The sequence below is a fragment of the Neophocaena asiaeorientalis genome, unplaced genomic scaffold (assembly GCF_003031525.2).
Source record: "Neophocaena asiaeorientalis asiaeorientalis breed wild unplaced genomic scaffold, Neophocaena_asiaeorientalis_V1.1 scaffold143, whole genome shotgun sequence".
Taxonomy (NCBI): Eukaryota; Metazoa; Chordata; class Mammalia; order Artiodactyla; family Phocoenidae; genus Neophocaena; species Neophocaena asiaeorientalis.
The window spans coordinates 1,192,409-1,213,223 of record NW_020175536.1 but is presented as its reverse complement, the minus strand read 5'-3'; the positions used below and the strand labels follow the sequence as shown (position 1 = coordinate 1,213,223).

At 37.3% G+C, this 20,815-nt stretch overlaps 1 protein-coding gene across 4 annotated transcripts in view; it reads right to left on the bottom strand.

Moving 5' to 3' along the window:
• The window catches only part of MTMR2 (myotubularin related protein 2), a 108,508-nt gene extending 91,454 nt beyond the window's left edge, over positions 1 to 17,054 (bottom strand). The window contains exons 1-3 of one of the 4 annotated variants that reach the window (XM_024731319.1): positions 16,759 to 17,049; positions 15,626 to 15,702; positions 7,958 to 8,028 (exon numbers count right to left, since the gene is read on the bottom strand). Coding sequence is in view for 1 of the 4 variants with exons in the window: in XM_024731318.1 (XP_024587086.1) it covers positions 16,759 to 16,838 (80 nt within the window). In the remaining 3 variants the exon portion in view is untranslated. Of the gene's footprint in view, positions 1 to 7,957; positions 8,029 to 15,625; positions 15,703 to 16,758 lie in introns of all 4 variants that reach the window. The other 3 variants (XM_024731320.1, XR_003001255.1, XM_024731318.1) reach the window with 3 other exon arrangements.
• Between the last annotated feature and the right edge of the window lie 3,761 nt (positions 17,055 to 20,815).

The following is a 20,815-nucleotide window of genomic DNA, read 5'->3' as shown; positions in this document are numbered from 1 at the left end:
CATCTTATTTTTGACAAAAGCCAAATTGGATAGAATTTGGGCACACAAATGAAAAGATGACATAGAGAGTCACAGGTTCATGGTCCAAATACTTTTTTTTTAATGACCATTAGTTTCATAACAGTTTCAGAGAGTGATTTCAAAGAGTCAAGATGAAAAGAATTGTGGTGTTACTATTCAAATTAAACTATAACCGTTCCATAGTATCTGCTTTAATCATGAAATGTCACCTGCCCTCAATGACAAAAAGGATTTTTCCAAATGTATGCTTAAATGAGAAATACAACTATGGTTCCAAACTAAGCAATCATTCTCCACTATCCATATTCCATTTAATTGACAGGCTACCAAAAGGGTCATTTCCTGTACCCAATGCCTCTTTTCTTTGATGAGAGTGATCTCCAAAATGGAGCAGAAGTGTTGAGGAAGTGAGGGGCTTTGTGAATGATGACATTCAAGTCATAAGGAAGACCTGAGGGGTGGAGCTGGTATACAAGATGGTCTCAAAGTTCAAATCTAAGGTTCTATGATTCAGAGCATAAAAATCCTAGAGATAAAATTCTAGGATTACAAATGAGGAGTTATGGTTCTAACTATTGGAAATATTTGCTAAACTGGATTTTACCATTTTTAATATCCCTTTCAGATCTTGATAGTCATAATGCCCCCAACTCTCCCCTCTTATACACACACATGCATACATACATAGAAATAAACTATTGTCCCATATGAAAATGTGATTCAAAGACTTCTCCGTCAACATTATTTCTTACGTATACTGCATAAACTTTCCCTATGAAAAGGCCGTCACACAGCAGCAACATCGTGAAATTTTATTCATTTTCAATTAGTGTGGGCACTTTTCTGCCCAAACCTTTTATCAGAATTGTTATTAAGAAATAGTATCAAATTATAATCATTCTGTTCCTATAAATTCTTTAATGGAGGTACAAAAAAACACTGACAAGGTTCAAATACCTAAGCCATAAGTAAATACAACATTCCCTGGCCCTGGCTAACCTGCAGGTTATTAATAAGGTTCAGAATAATGGAAAGGTAAGTGTACTTCGGAACAAAAACAATCATAATACCTCAAGGGTAGGCCAAACAATTTCTGCCCTCAAGAGCAGTAATGTCTGTACTTATAAAAGTGTGCTATGTCAAAAAAAAACAAGTATAAATAAAACACATTTTAGAAATTAATAAAGTTATTATAGAGAGAATATTTTCTCAAAAGCTACAAAACTGATAAAAATATAACCAGCACTGCGGAATACTCTTGTTACTAATACTAATTATTCTTTATACTTATTCATATGTAGACTGCTTTTCTCAGGAGGCTCAAAATATCTCAGAATAAAACTGCATGATATTCTAAATTCTGATCCATTGTATAATCCTTTGGAAGACCAGTTAAAGATTATATGAACATGCGAACAATTTACATTCTCAGATGTGCTTATCCAAATTTGCAGAGCCATGGCCATTGTAAATGGGAAACCATTCTCAGTAGAACTCCCCTCTTTAACCCACTTCTTATTCTACCCTAAACTATATTATTCTCTTTATTCCTAATTTAAAGGAATCAAGTCAATATTATTTAAATGTTAACTTCTGGCTCCACAAAATAACCAAATGAACATACACACATACCTATGAAAGAACTGAACTTAGCTTTATAGTGACTAAGAGAGGCATAATACAGGACAGCACTAGTCATACTATTTTTCAATAGTCCTGCCACTATCTCAGCCAGAGTGATGCAGTTTTCTTTCCACCACAAGATCAAAACAGAAATCCCATTATCTGACTCTTAGTCTTTCCCACACATTTACTGGTCTGTTGTTATTGCAACAGAATATCTTTTTCCCTTGCTACACTATTCCTAAGAGCAATGTTCCACCCTTTGGTCTCAAAAGTTCTACTGTTTCAAAGTGTAGCATTTAGGCGAACAGAGTTATACAAACTAATCATTGGTAAGAAGATAGAAATTACTCTTTATATGCTTTTCAAAATATATAGTATTAAATAAGGTACTCTCGGGCTTCCCTGGTGGCGCAGTGGCTGAGAGTCCGCCTGCTAGACCCCACCGGGGAGGGGCCCGGGTCCCCAAAAAAAAAAAAAAAAAAAAAAAAAAAATAAGGTACTCTCCACTTTTCAATTTTTTTGTTTGTTTCAGTTAGATTTTTTTTTAAGTTATACTTATTCCTGAGAATTAATCAGGCTAAAAACTTGCTAATTATGACAATTATGTCTAAACAAATGAATTTTTGTACCTACCGCAAAAGTATTTCTTGCCTCAATACTAGTGAACTTACAAGCATCCCTGCCTGCAAAGGCAGAAAAATCTGTCTCCAGATAGCAGGGGTCACTTATCAATTCCAAATATTCCCATGCCTCAAAGTACCCCTCAGCTTCCTTCAAGGATGGAGACTAAGAATCTCTACCTCCACTAAAGGCCTCTTAGCCATCTTCCCTCTGGCTCTTCACACTCTTCCCCTCCATTTGCCGGGCAGGAACTTCCTAAGTCTCCTATTTCATACCCTCCCCTCTCATAGACATTTACTGACATCACCAATGTATCATGTACTGGGGACAGTGTTGAAAACAGATTCATTTTCTTCAAGGGACTTATGGTCTAAGGAAGATGCTGGATATCTAAGTATCTCATGATAGTAAAATGTGGGACTGAAAGGATATAAAGGATGCAATGGAAACACAGAAGAGAACACAAAGCATAGAGCACAGATGCAGAAGTGCTCAGTAGCTGAAAATATGAGCTGCAGGGTCACATGGACTTGGTTTCCCGCTTAGCAAATAATCCAAGCAAGTTACTTAACCTAATTTCTTTCTTTATAAAATAAGGTAATGATATCTTATTAAGACCATAGTAAGGATAAAAAACATGACCTGTAGAAAGCAATTCGTACTAAATACTTAACTGGTAGAAAGCGTTCAACGAATAGCATCGTGGAAATACAAGAGTATCCTTGTCAGAAAGGAAAACAGTATGAAATCAGAAATAAGGGTCTCCTTTTAAAAAGGAACCCACTAATTAAATTAAAATGAAGCAGAGCCCTTGGCCCCAAAAGTACTTTTCACTCAGGTGTACACTGTAAAATGTCTTCATTTGACTAAGATAACTAAACGTATAAACTTTTAAACGTAAAAACAAAGTTTTAGTTAACGGACGAATCACTGAATACTAAGCACAAATATCAAGGGGAAATTTTTTTAATACATATAAATATGTACATATTATACACATACACACACACACACACACATACACTCCCACACACATGCATACGTGCATCCTGTGTAACTTCTGATAGATTCAAGCAGAAGACTGGCCCAAAGCTTCAATCACAAAACCAATTCCATCACCAGTATTTTTCAATGTAACTGTTAGCAAAGCACTGACCCTCGTTGACTCTGCTGGTTTGCTGGACTGTTAATGGAATTAACATTACTTTATTGTCAATCGCACCAACACTGGTGGTATTTCACAATAAAATTCAAGCACTAAATGATGCCAAAAATATAGTTATACTCCTCTTAGTTCTCCTGATGTAACATTTCAAAATCCCATAAAAACATTTCTAGCAAAAGTGAAAAAGTGTGTCTGAAAATTAGGGATGCAGATAAACATACCAACATTTTACACTCTTAATTCAAAACAACCTAGAAACAAGTCACCTATCTTTCCATATATCCTAGTAAACAAATGCCTCCCGAGGATTTAATTTCTTTTATTTCCAGTCATTACTGACTATAATCATTACAATAAGATTTAAATCACTTGCCTTATTTAAACTGCTTCACTCCTACTGCTAATTCAATTTTTCTTCAGTATTCCATGGAAAGAAAAGGTTCTTTTCAAAAAAGTATTCTCCTGTAAGTAATGTCCTGAACACATACATAGCATGTTTGCCCAAGAACATTAAAGAAGGTATTCTACGTTCTGACTGTGAACGAGCTTTTCTAGAAATGCAAATTTTGCTGTCAATACTTACACAATGGACTACAGTGCATAAGCACTGTTCATGCTCTATTAGTCATTCTTTTGGAAATTTTATTTAAAAAAAAAAAGGGCCTGCAGTGTGTATAAAGCACTTAGGATACAAAAGACGTATTGTCAGAATATTTGCAGGATCTCCGAAATAGAAAAACAACTCCCCCAACAAATTAATTACAGCTTATAGTAATTATTTTTTTAAATGCTACACCAGAAACCTGAATTTCTTAACCAATCTATAGTATAAAAGAGATGACATAAGTGATCTTACCATCATGGCATCTGATTGACAGATGAGAGCCTACATTTTGTATTCTTCTGAGAAACAAAGGAGATCTGAGCTCTGAGACAGCTGGTGCAGTGCATGTTGGCACTTAGTCTGGAAAATCCCTAGGTTCTGAGGTACACATGACCTTGGATACAGTTTAATTTGTATTATTTTATTTTCAGGTCTATCAACTACATTTCCCTAACTAAAAGTTAGGGCATATTACTTGGTAATGCAACAGAAAGTGTGAAAAACCAGGTTGTATAGAAATGGTTTACATACAAGTTTTTCTTCTGCAGAGTATTATTTCTTCAAAGATCTTATTTGGTAATATAAATAAATTGGTAAAAGCCAAAGTATTCTAGCCAAAATGAGTGTGTCCACGGGGAATGGGATGAGAATTGGACAGGAGGAGGGACTTTCAGTCCCAGCACCAATCCCAACACCCTCAGCAACTCCTTAACAGAGTTTCTCAGAACCCCTTCAAAAATCCTGATTCAAACTCTGACGTGAGCTGAAATTAAAGTTCACATGGATTCATAAGTAGCCTAGAGAGGAAAAGTTAGCAATTTAGCTGGGAAAAATGTGGCACTAAACTGAAAGCTGAAAGAATAGAGCTCAAAGCACACTACATTGAAATTGCATTTCCTTTTAGAAATGAACACTTCCATCCAAATTGAAGTATAAGGGCAGAAACACTAAAAAGAGGAGAGTTGACCTATTCTGTAAATGCTTGCTCAACACTTTTAACTGGACAAACAATAGAAAACACATGGGGAATTCATGCTTTGATAAATGACCTTGCATGTAATTTTCTCATTCCATCATGCAAATCTGAATTCATTATTAAAACCATGAAGTCACATATCCATTCTTTAGGCTATCTAGACAGACATTTTGTTTTCCCAAGACAGAGAAAAACAAATTATTACTATTAATTGGTCACAACCCCATCAGCATAATGAGATATTACTTTTCTGCACAAACTTCAGTCATATAAGTGAATAGATGTTTTATTTTGTTTTGTCCTGCACTCACTAAAACATTTTGTAGGAAAATAAGAGCATTCAACGTCTCTTCCTCTTCCTAGCCTGGAATGGTTAAATTAAAAATCTAATGTATTCGCATCATTCTGTGATTTATCCCTTCTTAATACTGAATACTATTCTCTATTTACCAGATTAAGCTGGTTGTTTTTTCTTGCTTGTTTTTGCCTTTTTTTCCTCTATCTGTATAAAAAGGACGAGGAAAACATCTCTCTTTTAAAGTACTTTTAGAATAATAATACTTAATGTTAGTATAGCCCTTTACAAATGTCAAAGAGCTCTCATACACATTTATCTTCCATACATATTACCAACTCTGGGGTTAGATTGCCTGGTACTAAATTCTGGTTCTACCACCCTGTTGTGACCTCAAGGAAGTTACTTAACCTCTCTGTGCCTCAGATTCCTCATCTATAAAGTGGGGCTAATGATAATTCTTATACCTCATGGGACTGTTATGAAAATTAAATGAATATATGTAAAATAGTTAAAACAGTGCCTACTACATGGTACACGCTACACAGGCATTAACTATTCTTTTAAATTATTGTCATCAGCATAAGTCACCATATTTATGTCTCACATAGGACAGCAAGTATCATTTTACCCTTTTTCCAGATAAGGGAATCAGGCTCCGAGAAATCAAGGGACTCACCCAGGGTCATAGTTAAAAGAAGTATAATCCGAACTAAAAACCACAAGCCTAAGAAAGTATCAAGGAATACAATGAAGGAATTATACTGCGTGATAAGACACCTTTTTAGAACCACCATATTTACAATTTTAAGTCTGTGGTTACAAAAAGAGCAAACAAAAATATTTCATGGGAAGAAAATTTTAAATTAAAAAAATACAGCTTATTAGAAATGAATATGTGATCTTAAAATGTCTTTTTAAAAATCTTACAGTTAAAACATGTCCCAAAATTTCCGGAAAATTGAGTAATAGCATTTTATAGTTAAACTCAGTCGTTAATTTGAGAATTACAGAATATTTCAAAGAAAACTGGATAACGACATTTACTAATGTAAGGTTACAATTCAGTAACTATCAATATACAATACAATATAAAACACATACAACACTAAAATTAATTCAAATACATATAGTTCAGAAAATACTTTAGAATAATTTAGTCCCTCAGAGATATTGTGAATATCAACTACAACAATGGAGTATCATAAATATAAATGACTTCAATTATTTAAGGTCTCTGGCATGGTATACAAAGTATCAGCTTCTGTACAAAGCAAATAAAACCACTCCTAATAATAGCTTATAGAATACAAAGGAAAAAAAACAAAGTTTTAACAGTAACCTGTTCATACTATTTATCAAGCACCTACTATTTGCAAAGCACTATGCTAGCTACCCATCATTCAAAACGGAAATCAGATCCTTCCTTTTCAGAAGCATAAAATTTAAATACCAAGTAGGGATAGTGCCATGGGGGGAATAAAAGGTTTTTTTCCTCTTCCTGGACTACCAGGGGTTCCCCCCAACCCCAGTGATTTCAAAATCAGAACCAGTCATATATCTGACTAAAGATGAAGAAACAAACAGTTGATGTTCTTCAGTTATTTTTTTAGTTACTGTTTTCAGGAACAGTGATGAACTGCCTATGATTTTATATATATACGCTGTCTGGCCTAATAAAACCCACAACGTGACTTGAAGTCTAGGAGTCAGCAGATCACTTCTGGCAGTAAATATCTCCATGACTTTGGAGAAAACACCACCAACCATTCCTGGCCTTCTAACACTTATGGTGCCTTTGGGTAAAGTTATTAAACTTCTCTAGGTCATTCCCTCAACTGCAAACTTATAGAGCTGTACTAGAATCCAAAAAGTAACTGGATCAGTGGGGTTCTCACTTTAAGTAAAGACTCCTGGGCCCACTCCCAGTGATTCAGAATGTCTGGCCTGGAACCCAGGAAGCTAAGTGTTCACCAAGCACCACAAGTGACTGAAATGTGCAGGCGGGCCTCAGCCATACTTGAGAAATTAACTACATGATCTCTAATGTACCAACTGTATAAAAAGATGACATAACAAGATGACATAACTTATTTCAGAAACAAGGTCTTATGAATTCTGGATCTAGCTCAATGTTCAGGACATAATCTATGTTAAACAAATACTTACAGAGAGTAAGAAAGGAAGGGAGCTGGTAAAGACAGAAGGGAAGGCAGGGAGGAGGCTAGCTAGCTTACTGGTCATAGTTCTGCCAAGAAACATAAAGAATGATAGTAAAATTAAAACTGTGCAAATCATACATCAGCAGCTAGAAAGCGAAGACCTCAGTCTCTACACACGTACAATTTTAAATACAACATAACCCCCTGTGAAAGTGCAAAGTACTAAAGAGAAAAAAGCAAAAAACAGTACATGGAAGCCAAAAGAATCCTAATGGAAAATTACTGATGACTAAAACTTAGTGACTGTTTTCCCTAGGTAGAAGAGAACAGAATTTTAAGAACTAGGACTTGGAATTGGGACTAAAGTTTGAAGTTACTGGTTAGTCATATGCATAAATTGCATTTGGGGTAATATACGAATTGCAGAAATATTGTTGGCAATATTCCCTTCTGTCCATTTTTTATTTCCATTTTCCCATTCACTTACATTATAATTTTTGAGATGTTTTATCTTCACTTCTGATGATCTTCAAATGTCAATGGCTCTTAACACATTAACTGTAAACAAACACAAAGGAACTTAGGGGAATTCAGATATTTAAGGAACCCTACAGTAAAGTATTCTAAAGTATTCTGTGAAGCCTACAGGGGAGGGAGGGTTGGGAAGAGGCATCATGTTTACTTGCTTTTTTATTTATCTGACGTTCAAAATGTAAAACTATTCTTCTGAATGAAAATGATACTATCCTCTTAATCATCAGGCAAAGAAAAAAAAACATCCTATTTTCTGTCAGAAGAAAAAACATTCAAAGCTAGAGAAAATTCTCTCCAAAAATGGACACTCTGAATTCACTAATGTATTGTGTACCTTATCCTTCTGCTCAGCAGTACAGCTGGTCAAGGAAACTCATTTCCTCATCAAGACAACCCAACTGACCTGCCCTGGGACTGCCCTTAACTACCAAGTTTTGCCCTGGAGCTGGGGCACCAGATCGTCAGGTATGATGAGCTCATTACAGCACAGAGACTCTGAAGTTAAAAATGACTTGGGTTCAAATGTCAAACTGCTCTCCCTAATCTTCAGTTTTCTCATCTGTAAAATGGAAACAGTAATACTGTTTATTTTATACACTTATGAGGATTATATGAGAAAATGCATATAAGGGATTTACCACTATGCCTAGCATATAGTAAGCACTCAATAAATGTTAAGTGCTATTATTTATATTATTATCATTGGGACTGTTGATATTAATACTATTAATTGTTTACTACAACAACTTTCTACCACTTGAAAAGCAAAGCTTATCTCAGATGTTCATACTTTTAGGTACTGCCTTTGGTTAAAATGGAAGAGTATTATCCAATACTAGTAACAGAGGACATTCATATCATATTAAAATTTTATTTTTGACATTTGCTGCATTGCCCGGCTCAACTCAAGAAAATTAAGGCTCATAATCACTAGTCCATCATCAGCCAAAGTTATTACACCTTTTGCTAATATACAACCTCCTAACAAAGTCCTAGGTGAACAACTATTCACTTGCTGTTTTCAGTAATAGCAATTCTGTTAAGGAGATGGATATATTTGTAACCCATGCCTATTAAACCCTATGAGCACAATGAATAATGCTGTATCAACCCAGAAGAGACTCTTCTACCCTCCTCTACTTATCCCCAAATGATTAAACTCCTCTGTTTGACATTACATGCTTAAAATATTAATATTTAAGTTAGATGACACAAAAATGCATAAAACATTTTCTCTGAATTTTCAATCAAACCTTTAGGTTGAAGATGTAAAAATAAACACAAGATACTGGCAAAAGCATTCATAAATTAACATAACCCAAAATGGCCTGCTTTATTTCTCTTATGAAGACCAAAGATTTTGAACTGAAATGAGAGAAAATACCTAAGTATGACCTGATGCAATATTCTAGGGGGAGATACAACACATGGATACATGGCTTGGAAATGAACGCCAAACTGCAGAGGAGTAATCAGTGTAGGCCATCATCCTCATACCACCACTACTTTACCAGGCAACTCCTTGAGCTCTTCAAATGAAATAACAGCTGATCATTTCTCATCTGATTTCTATTTGCCTTTCTCTTAATCACCTGGCAATTAAGTCGTCTATCCCCGTTATGGTCCTAGATTAAGATTATAAAAATCTGGCCCAAGATAATACAAACGAAAAAAAGTAAAAAGCTTAAAAACTCAAGAGTTTAGAGCATTCCAAGACACAGTTCTCTATTTCGGTCTGCTATGATATATCATGTCTTTCCAAGCATTTTCTATTATGGTCATTGCAGGCAAATCTAAGAACACCTTTGGCATAAATTAAGTGTTGTACACTCGAACTGAAAAATATTTTCCTTGCTTTAAGACGATTTATTTGTATACATGGAAGAAGCTGCTATCTCCAATACCCATTCTCTCCTATTCCTTAGAGATAGACCTCCAATGTCCAGCTCAGAATAAAGCCTCCCAGAAGAGACTACGTATCCTAGCCTCCGTTGTGGCTAGGTATGGCCATGGGACCATGATCTGGCCAACTGGATGTAAGCTTAAAGGCGGTATGTGACTTCAAAAAAAGTATCTTTTACATAGAGGAACACGCCTTTCTTCTTCCCTTCCTCCTTCCTTTCGACTAATGAAGATCCAATGGGTAAAGCATTGCAATAGCAATTTCAGTTTTTGAGCTAACACTGGAATGTAACATACACTAAGTCAGAAAGAGTCTGTGTCCTTGATACTTTATATCCACTATATCAGATCTGTATTAACTATCTCCGGGCTTTTACCGTGGGGGGAAAAAAACCACAAAATTATCTGTTTTAAGCCACTGTTGGTTTGATTTTCTGTTATACTCTAAACCTAAATCCTAACTTTAAAAAAATAATAAAGAGTTTTCCAAGTAAGTGTATTTAGGCTTTTTGACGTGTATGGGTTGAAACATTTTAAAAGTTAATTTTTATTATATTGAAAACATAGCATTTGCCCTTATTTAATCTAGACTAAGAAGTACTTAAAGAGGTCAAGAGTTAATCACATCCAGTAAAGAGTCTTTGAAAGAAGGAAAGTTCATCAGCAATTACTGCATGGGTACTATGTACTTGGCCAGGAGAAGAATTGTGAAGCTTGCTCATTAGTGGTCTATAGTGATGACAACATTGGTACATTTAGATGTGTTTAGAGAAACACATGTGCTCTAAGTAACAGGCTTATAGTAGTTCTAACACAGACCTTAACCTAGTCCTAGAAACACATTAAGACGGATAAGCACAATCAGTTCTGTGTAATAAAGCTACAGGAAAGGGAATTGAGGTTATTATTTTCATTAAGAGAGCATCTTCTCTAGTCCCTTTAATTTTAAGAACCTTGTATCAATCTTTTCATTTTATATAGTTCCGCTTTTAACCTGACTTCCTGTGGAATGCAGCCTTATAAAATCACTCCCTATCCATATCACCTCTCAATAGTTTTAATCCTATCCACTGATTTAACTAAATTATAGAGTAGGCCAAGAGATGGCAAGTGCTTTACCTATTCAAAACTAACTTCCTTTAAAAGAAGAAAATATTCTATACTAATCTAGAGAATGGTCAAGTCCTGAATCACATGCAACCTTTGTCCCTGATGAATTTGAATACAATAGCATTAATTGGCAGCTTTCCAAAATAAACTCACTGCTTACTGAACATCTGTATCCGGGTTATTTCCTTCCCTTGGGCATAATCCTTTATTGGTTCAGGTGATGGCCTCCTGGAATTCTTTATAATACTTTTTTAATATGTATGTTACCACTAGTGCATCTCACCAAGGATCTATTTTTAAGAAAAGCCTAAAACATATATTCTTGATTTGGTGTTCTTTCTTACAGCTACAAAAGAAAAAAGCTAGGGAAATTTCCAAAAAGCGAGATACAATAAATCCACAAGAGATGACTTACCTCTCACTACTTCAGTCAGTATTCTTACAAAAGTGCTCTAAGTAACAGGCTTATAGTAGTTCTAACACAGACCTTAACCTAGTCCATTTCAACTAATATTGATGGAGTTACTAGGCAACAATCAGGAAAAGACCCAAGACAATGGTTCTCAAACTTCAGCATGCATCAGGATCACCTGGAGGTCTTATTAAAATACAAACTGTGGTCTCCACCCCCAAAGTTTTTGATTCAGTTAGAAATGAGGTAGGCCCAGGAAATCTGTATTTTAACAAATTCCCAAGGGATGCTGATGCTACTGTCCTGGAACTACTGACCTATATTAATAGCAGACTATTGATGACAGCATAAGAAAGAATAAAACATACACAGGACCCAGTCTCAGCTTTAGTATTAACTTGTATACTTTTGATTGGTAATTTAAATGTTCTTCCAGAAAAGATATATACAATTACTGATTAGTTCACAAGAATATTGGATCCCAGTCTCAGCTTTAGTATTAACTTGTATACTTTTGATTGGTAATTTAAATGTTTTTCCAGAAAGATATATACAATTACTGATTAGTTCACAAGAATATTGGCTCTTATCTAACAGAACTTCAAGGTTCTTTTAGGGTCCTGTTATAATGAAACCCAAAATAAGTAATTTTTAGGCTACCAAAATGTTCAATGTCTGATGCAAGGTGTTAATAACAAGGCCAAGGTTGGAGATTCAACCTATTAGCTTCACTTTGTTCTGTAGCTATAGTTTCTACCACCAATCAGGCCAGCTGCCTCAGAAGACATGCCAAGAGTCAAAAGGAGTATTGGTAAGAATGTGTGATTGGATACAAATCCATCACCACTACTGAAAAAACAACCTAAAAGGATATTTCCTACTTACATCACCTCTAAGTAACCTTGGGGCTGAAACCAGAAATGAGACCTTATGACAAAATGTATTGTAGAAATCTTAAAAACTCTCCTACCTCTTCAGGCTGTAAGTACCATCAAAACTCATAGAAACAGAAATCCAGGATCTACTGTTTTCGAATGATGATAATTTTTTTTTTTTTTTTTGTGGTACGTGGGCCTTTCACCGCTGTGGCCTCTCCCGTTGCGGAGCACGGGCTCCGGACGCGCAGGCTCAGCGGCCATGGCTCACGGGCCTAGCTGCTCCGTGGCATGTGGGATCTTCCCGGACCGGGGCACGAACCCGTGTCCCCTGCATCAGCAAGCGGACTCTCAACCACTGCGCCACCAGGGAAGCCCACGAATGATGATAATTTTAAGGAAGACATGCAATTCAAAAATCTAATTAGTTGGAGCTACTTTTTTGATTACATTATGTGCACCTCCCCTCTGATTTTTTTTTTAATCTAAGCTAAACGTAAATACAGAATGCTCATAAATACTAATGAATATACAGACTAGAAATCAACTGATAACCCAAAATCATCTGAGACAAACAAGTGGTACCCAAAGTAATTAGAAAATGAGGAGATATATATAGGATGAAAGAAATATACATTAAATAAAATGACTGAAAAAATAAATTAGAGAGAAAGAGACCAAAGTAATCAAGACAGATGGAAAATCCGGTAGGCTAAGGAAACAATGTTGTGAAGACATACAGGAGTGGGCACAGAAAAGATAATGCAGCCAATAAAACAGCTCAGGGTGTCAAGAGGCTTCGTGCAAGGGTAACTTCCCAGCTTGAACCTGAAGTTGGGACTTTACAGGCCAAATCCACAGAAGAAAACCCTTTTTAATTCTTTGAATAGAAACAGCAAATAAGACAAGTGGGGTGAACATTCAGTCAACATTTCTTTATTCAATCATTCACTGGGCACATATTCAGCACCAGATATATTAGCATGATTATGCATTGTAAAAAGTAATCAAAGAAGCTCACTTAAGCAGTACATTTTATAACAGTGTACAAAATGGAAAACCAGACTAAGAAGGCAGAATAGTACCAATATAGTATCAAATTCTGCTGTATAACTTCTACAATCTAAGGCTCAGGCCTACCCTAGCTACCATATCCAGCCTACAGTGTTGTTCTATCAATATCCTACACAAGAATCAGAGCAAAACCAACAAGAAGAAAATCATGGAATACAGCCAGATAAATAGTGTGCTGAAGTGAATTTTTTCACAACTCTCTCTCTCTGTGGGGCAGAACATGTGTGATGAATGGACAATAGCAGGATATACAAGAGCTGCTGAACAGCTCACTGAAGTAGACAATACCAAGCAGGACTCACCAAAGAAAATCACTTTTTTTAAGGATGCAAGATGATGTAATTCCTAATCATATACAGCTGATTAGGAAACTGCTATGTGATGAATATCATATTAAGAATGAAACTGTTCTTCTGTGACCAAAGATATCAGGCCTATGATGACCTAGAAGGCAAAGCTAGAGCAACGGCAATTCTGAGCTGACTACAGATTTATAGATACATATATAGGCAGTAGATATATAGATATCAAGATTCAATATATGCTTAGTGTGAACTACAGATCCCACAAGAGCTAGTCACCCAACTTAAATGGAGTGTGTCATTTTCCAAAAAACAATGGGCAACCACATAGGTTACAGTACTATTTTTCAGATGTATATTCTTCCTACTTCCCAGAAGAGTGTAAAACATTTTACAAATTAACACATTTAAACATAATGTTTAAAATGAATTCATCTAACAGAAGTACTTGAAGAAATTAAAGATGAGTATATTACCAACTTCAGTTATAAATCTGACTTAAGTCTTTTGCCAAATTGAAGATGCACTAATAGTTTCCATTTTCAAACAAATAGGAAATATACTTTTTTGCATAAACAATTTTCCTTGGAACTAAACTCAGCAGAAATTTGTTAATCGAATGTGTAAAAGACAATCTGTAACACACTGAACAGTATTATTAACTATTATTCTACAGGAGATATCAAAACAATTTCACAAGGCAATTTCCTAATTGAAAATTTGAAAATGAAAATTTCCTAATTGTATAAAACAAAAGCATAACTACAATTTAAGGGTGAGATTTCTGCAAAAGGCTGAGATAATACAGTTCAAACACCAATATTTTGCTTTATTATAGGCTAACAAAAGTAATAAACTTAATCTGGGTAGCCACTTAACATTGCTTTTATAACCACAGTTGTCCATTCCCGTCCCCCATGTACTAGAATCATCTGTAACTGTTACCCTAAATTAAGTTTAAAATTAGGCTTTCTAACAAGTGTCTACAATGCAGCTTTTCTATAATGTTGATTAAAGAGAATACCACAAACAGGTGTAATGATTCATGAAATAAAAGATATGAAAGAATTTAGCAGGGTGGACTGTATACAGTAGACAATCAAATGTTATTTTTCCACCTTCTAGAGAAGAGGAATAAAAGCTGGCATTTTCCTGTGAAAGTACAGTCATACTTATATTTTTGTCTGGAGGGGATGAAGCTAACATACTCTAGTCAAAATTCAAGGAGTTCTTAATTTTCTCAAATTCATATGTAACATAATGTTTCATTAAGAAGTTAAAAATATATATATATAAACTTTAAAGTTGCTGGACTTTTTTTTTTTTTAGAAAATAATTGTGCTTAAGTGGCACAGGTAGGTACATTAGTTTGTAATACTAACAGACATTTATTTAGTGTAATTGCAAAAATTCATAACAAAGCTTATTATCATCAAGTATTATCATTAAGATAAAGAATTTTAAAGCTCCAAAGGACCTTACAGGTTTTCTAGATCAACCCCCTTACTTCAAAAGATGAAAAACCTGCAGACTGGAAAGGTTAAATGATACAGGCCAAGTCACTAGCTGAGCCTAGGACTTTAAAAGAGCCTGAGCCTCCTGACTTCCAGTACTTTCTTTCTAACAACATTATGCTGCCTCCTGTGGTTCCAAATCCTCTCCCTTGGATGAGATTACTAGTTGCCTCATTTTTGCTCTTTACATTCTATCCTGAGCCATAGTTGTCATTCGTAATTCTCCCATAAAACTGTAATTTTCGAACCTGTTTTCTGAATGATTTTACAGCTGAGTTTAAATCCCCAGCTTTCTAAATTTCCAAGTAATAAACATAAACTTAAAAAATACTTAAAACAAGTGTACACTGTACATAATCAAACACAAAGAAAAATTCTTCTCTCCTGGATAACTCAATATACAAATTAAAAAAAAAAACATTTATTAAGCACCTCTGACAGGAAGGGTCTCTGTTTAATGCTGGTGATATGAAGATGAATACGATCCTTGTCCTCAAGTAGCTTATAGCCTAGTAGAGAAGACAATTAAACCAACAATTACACTGTGCTTGTTAAGGACTCTGAAACCAGTGTGGGCAGGTTGCTATGAACGCATTTACGAGAATCTAATTTAGAACGGTGGGATCAGCTAATGATTTCCCAATGAGGTCCCGAACAGCCACAGGAAAAAAAATGGCAGTATCACCCATATCTAGCAGAATCCAAAATGAATTAGAAGAGACAGAGCAACTTCAATTTATTCACAGGAAAAAATGAAAATAGTGTTTTCACAGCGGTTTAGTATCTAATAACTCTCTAATAACAGCTAGACTATTTTTCAACGGAAAAGAACCTGATTTCATTGTGGCCATATAACAAATACAGGTCTTCCAATTATTTCTTAATAAAATTTTAAATCATTATTTTAAAACCAAAGGAAAAAACTGCGTCTGAAACACGTGTAGTTAACATTCACAACAGCTCTCTGCAAAGCTGCATAGTAAAGTCCTCCTCAAAATCCCATCTGGTACAAGAGAAATAACCTGGAGAACCGGTAGCCCAAGAAGGAAGAAAACTACCACTCATTAGTTACTCGGGAATAATGACTTTCAGCTGGAAGATTCAGACCAGAGAAGCACAGTATAAGTGAAGCGAAGGGAAAGAGACGAGAGAGTCTTTAAGCAAAGACTTAAAGACGAATGGAGAAAACACTGGAGGATGATTCTGGAAAGAGTGGTAAAGAGAGAAAGGCAGGGAGGAAATGGGGGGAGGGCTATACAAAAAATGAATTAAGAAGTAATGAAAGATTAGAGAATGTAATGAACCAGGGCTTCCCCAACCGCGGATAAAACGACCTCGGAATACAAAAGGTAGAGGAGCCGAAAAAGAAGCAGTAAGTTTTAACCTCCTCTTTCCCAGCCTCTAACCCCCAGAGAGGGATAAAGAAGACGTTCCCAGTCCTAGGGAAGGAATTCCGGCGCAGTCTCCTGGAACCAGAGGCGGCGAGCTGGGGCACCATCCAGCGAGGCCCCGGCCCCACTTCATCCCCCTCGGACGCTGGGCGAGGCCCTGGGCGTCCCGGTTACCTGGACAGGGAATCCACGCTGGGTGGCCGTGCTACTGCCGGCTGGGAGCCAAGACTCTCGCAACTCGAGCTCTTCTCCATGGCGCGGCGGAGGCAGCGGGAGAGAAAGCCTGCAGCGACCTCCGCTGCTGCCGGGCTGCAGAAACGGAGGGCGGAGTGCGACTGGCAGGGGCCGCGGTCAGGCCCGCGCCGGCCCAGGAGGGAAACCGGAAGCGGCCATGTTCCCCCAGCTTGCACCGCGCGCGGGGGCTGCCGGGGAGCCGGAGGACCCCGCGGCGCCCTCAGACGCCCGCCCCCCACGCGCCACGCACGTTGTGACCCCCCCGCGGCCCCACGCGCCGCGCCAGCTGTGTCCGCCGTGCCTCCGCTGGTCGATGGGAAAGTGAGGGGGCGGCACCGGAGGGGAGGGGGTTCCGTGAGGCAGGAGGGACCAGGGCTGCGGAAGGAGGGGACATTTTAAAAATAAGAGAGGGGAAACGGAATGTTACGAACGAGCGTCTCAAGAGAAGAAAGAGACAAGGACCTTAAGGACGGGGAAGATTGTGACAGGAATGTGGAGGTCAGGGAAAGTGGGAGGACAGAGTAATAAAGGAACGTGGGCAAACAGTAGGATGAGGGGGCAGAGGGATTTGGGGAATGAGGAAGGGAGGAAGAGAACATAGGGACGCGTAAAGGATAAGGATATGAGAGATGAGATGGCAAAATGTTTACCGGTTTAGGGGCTGAAAATAATGATTAAATAGTTGTTCATTAAATCATAAACGCTGCTTTAGAGTTAGTCATGCATTCAAATCCTGCCTTTGCCAGTTATTTGCAGTGTAATTCAAGGCATGGAACATCAGCTTCCTTATCTTTAAAATAGGAATAATAATAGTTTCAGAGATTAAATGAGTTAATACATGTTAAATGCTTAAAATAATGCTTCATACATAGAAAATACTCAAATGTAAGTAGTATTACTACTGTCTCCTTAGGGGTTGTTAGGATGGAATGGACTAATGTATACCAGCAGTTTCTAAACTTCAAAAATGGTGGCTGTAGGAGGGGAAGATGTAGGAAGCAGGGCTGAGAAGTAAGCAAGTGATTGGTATGGGAAGGATAATAGGGAAAGTATAAAACAGGGAAAAAGTTAATGTTCATTCTATTTCTGTTGCACCCCTGCCCCAGCATTGTAGAAAGAGCACTAGAACAGAAGCTGAAACTTTCAGTCCTACTGTGAGTTGGATTAAAGTCTCTGTGGTCTGGAAGTGTCTGAAGGGGAAAATCACTTTTGGCATTAATCCATTGTCCACACAAAAACAGTATGAAAGAGGAAATGGGGAAGGAACTGTTAATTGTGTGAAAAGATTAGACACATATACTGTTGGATGCAGTGGTGTTGGACAGAGGGCAAACTTTTAGTAATCTTTCCCTGTCCTTTCAAATTCCCAAGCAGGGCAGGAAGGGAGGGTAGAGGGATAGAACTGTGATAAGAGAACCAGAACTGGGTGAAGGAGAAATGGTTCTGCTGGTAATTTTCTGTTACAGAGGACAAAGGAATGCCATAGGAAGGATACGTAAAAGAATTTTTCTGATAGAGACTGAATCCCAATCACCTCGTGTATGTGGTATAAAAATATGCAAAGATTATTTCTGTGAAAAACTTAGACAATGAGTCTTTAAAAAAAAAAACACTTCCTTGCTAGGATAAATAGAATTATGTTGATTTAAACTATATTTAATTTATACTGACAACTGATGTTTTTAAGAAAATCTTAAAGTATAGGGCCAGTGCAATTGAAATATTAACTTGCAAGTACCTTCCCCAGAGGAACAACTAAACTAGTTGTGTTCAGTATAAACTATAGTACCTATTACAATGAATGAATATGTGTTTAAGCAGAAAGACGTGGCCTTTCTGTTCCATTTTCCAGCTTGGCAGGGACAGGATGGTAACTGATGGGTTATATTTCTATCATTTTTTTTTTTGTACGCCGGCCTCTCACCGTTGTGGCTTCTCCCGTTGCAGAGCACAGGCTCCGGACGCGCAGGCTCAGCAGCCATGGCTCACGGGCCCAGCCGCTCCACGGCATGAGGGATCTTCCCGGACCGGGGCTCGAACCCGTGTCCCCTGCATCTGCAGGCGGACTCTCAACCACTGCGCCACCAGGGAAGCCCATTTCTATAACTTTTAAAGAGAACTGTACTCCTCTGATAGGCAGAGAGAATAAGTAGTCAGGAACACTTGACAAGAATAAACGTCTACAGTGATTCATTAAAAAAATGTTGCTTCTCCATCCTTACCTGCCTTCCAAAATGCTGGCTCACTGTCATCTGATGCCTTGACATAGATTTTCCAAGCTAAGTTTAGTAGAAACTGATGAATCCTTGAATGGGAGACCCATGTACTTTCTACTACCCAGTTCATTTTTAGCACTGTGTTGATAGAGCACTTGAAACCATCTGCCTGATGATGTAATAATTTGTATATGAGTCTATTTGATGATTAATAAAGCACAGTAATGTTAAGTGTACAGACTTTGGAACCAGAAAAATCTGAAGTGGAATACTGATTCTGTCACTCACTTGCTGTGTGATTTTGATTAAGATGCTTCACCAAGACTCAGTTTGCTCATTTCTAATATGGCATTAAAAATACCCATATAATGGGTTGTTTTTCTCTACATAGAGTTCGTTGCATAGTATCCTTTCCACAGATAAAAACTATAAACTCGGGGCTTCCCTGGTGGCGCAGTGGTTGAGAGTCTGCCTGCCGATGCAGGGGACACGGGTTCGAGACCCGGTCCGGGAAGATCCCTCATGCCGTGGAGCGGCTGGGCCCATGAGCCATGGCCGCTGAGCCTGCGCGTCCGGAGCCTGTGCTCCGCAACGGGAGAGGCCACAACAGTGAGAGGCCCGCGTACCACAAAAAAAACAAACAAACTCTAAACTCTAGACAAAATACAAAAAAAAAACCCTGAGGGGTCAAGAGAGTGAACAGAAGCAAGCAAAGTCAAAATGTGGAGTTAGTCACCAACACAGAGTGAGTTTCCCATTTTCTGGTGGCTTTGACCTATGGACAGATCAAAATTGTGGTGCAATTAAGAGTGACAAAAACTATCATAGAAAGCCCACTATCTTTCTGGCCTGAAAAGCCCAGGGCAGCTAGAGAATGAGGCAAGAATTCCAAAACAGAGAACCAGAGAGGGGAACTCTAAACTCTGTATAAAAACTCAGACATATGCAATTTCATTCCTGGCTGTATAGCTGAAAGAAACAAAAACACTAATTTGAAGATACATACACCCAATGTTCATAGCAACATTATTTACAATTGCCAAGATATGGCAGCAACCTAAGGGTCCATCAACAGATAAACAGATAAAGAAGATGTGGTATACACACACACACACACACACATACACACACACACACACTCACACACACAATGTAATACTATTCAGCCATAAAAAGATGAGATTTTGCCATTTCAGCAACATGGATGACTTGCAGGGCATTATGCTAAGTGAAATAAGTCAGATGGTGAAAGACAAATACTGTGTGATATCACATATATGTGCAATCTAAAAAATACAACAAACTAGTGTGTAAAACAACAAAAGAAGCAGACTCAGATATAGAGAACAAATTTGTGGTTGGTTATCAGTGGGGAGAGGGGCAATAGGAGTAGGGGAGAAAGGGGTTATTATGAGATTATATGAAATCATCTGTGTGAAACTTTTGAAAATTGTAAAGCACTATAGAATTTTAAAAATCATTCAATAAAAAACTTTTTTTAAAAACCCTATTTTGATTTGAATAACATAAAGGCAGAATGCAAGCAGCTCAGATAAAAAACCTACTACTCTTCCAGTTAAAAGAACTGAAGCAAGATTTGAGTTGTTACCCACTACAAGCAAAACAAAATCTTCAGTTTGTTTCGAACCAAGTTAATTTCTTGCTAAACAAAAGCATCGGTACTTCGCAGAGAAATAAAACAGAATTCAGAGACTCTAAAACAACATTCATAAATACCAAACACACAATTCAGAATTACTTAACATTAAAAGTACCAAGAA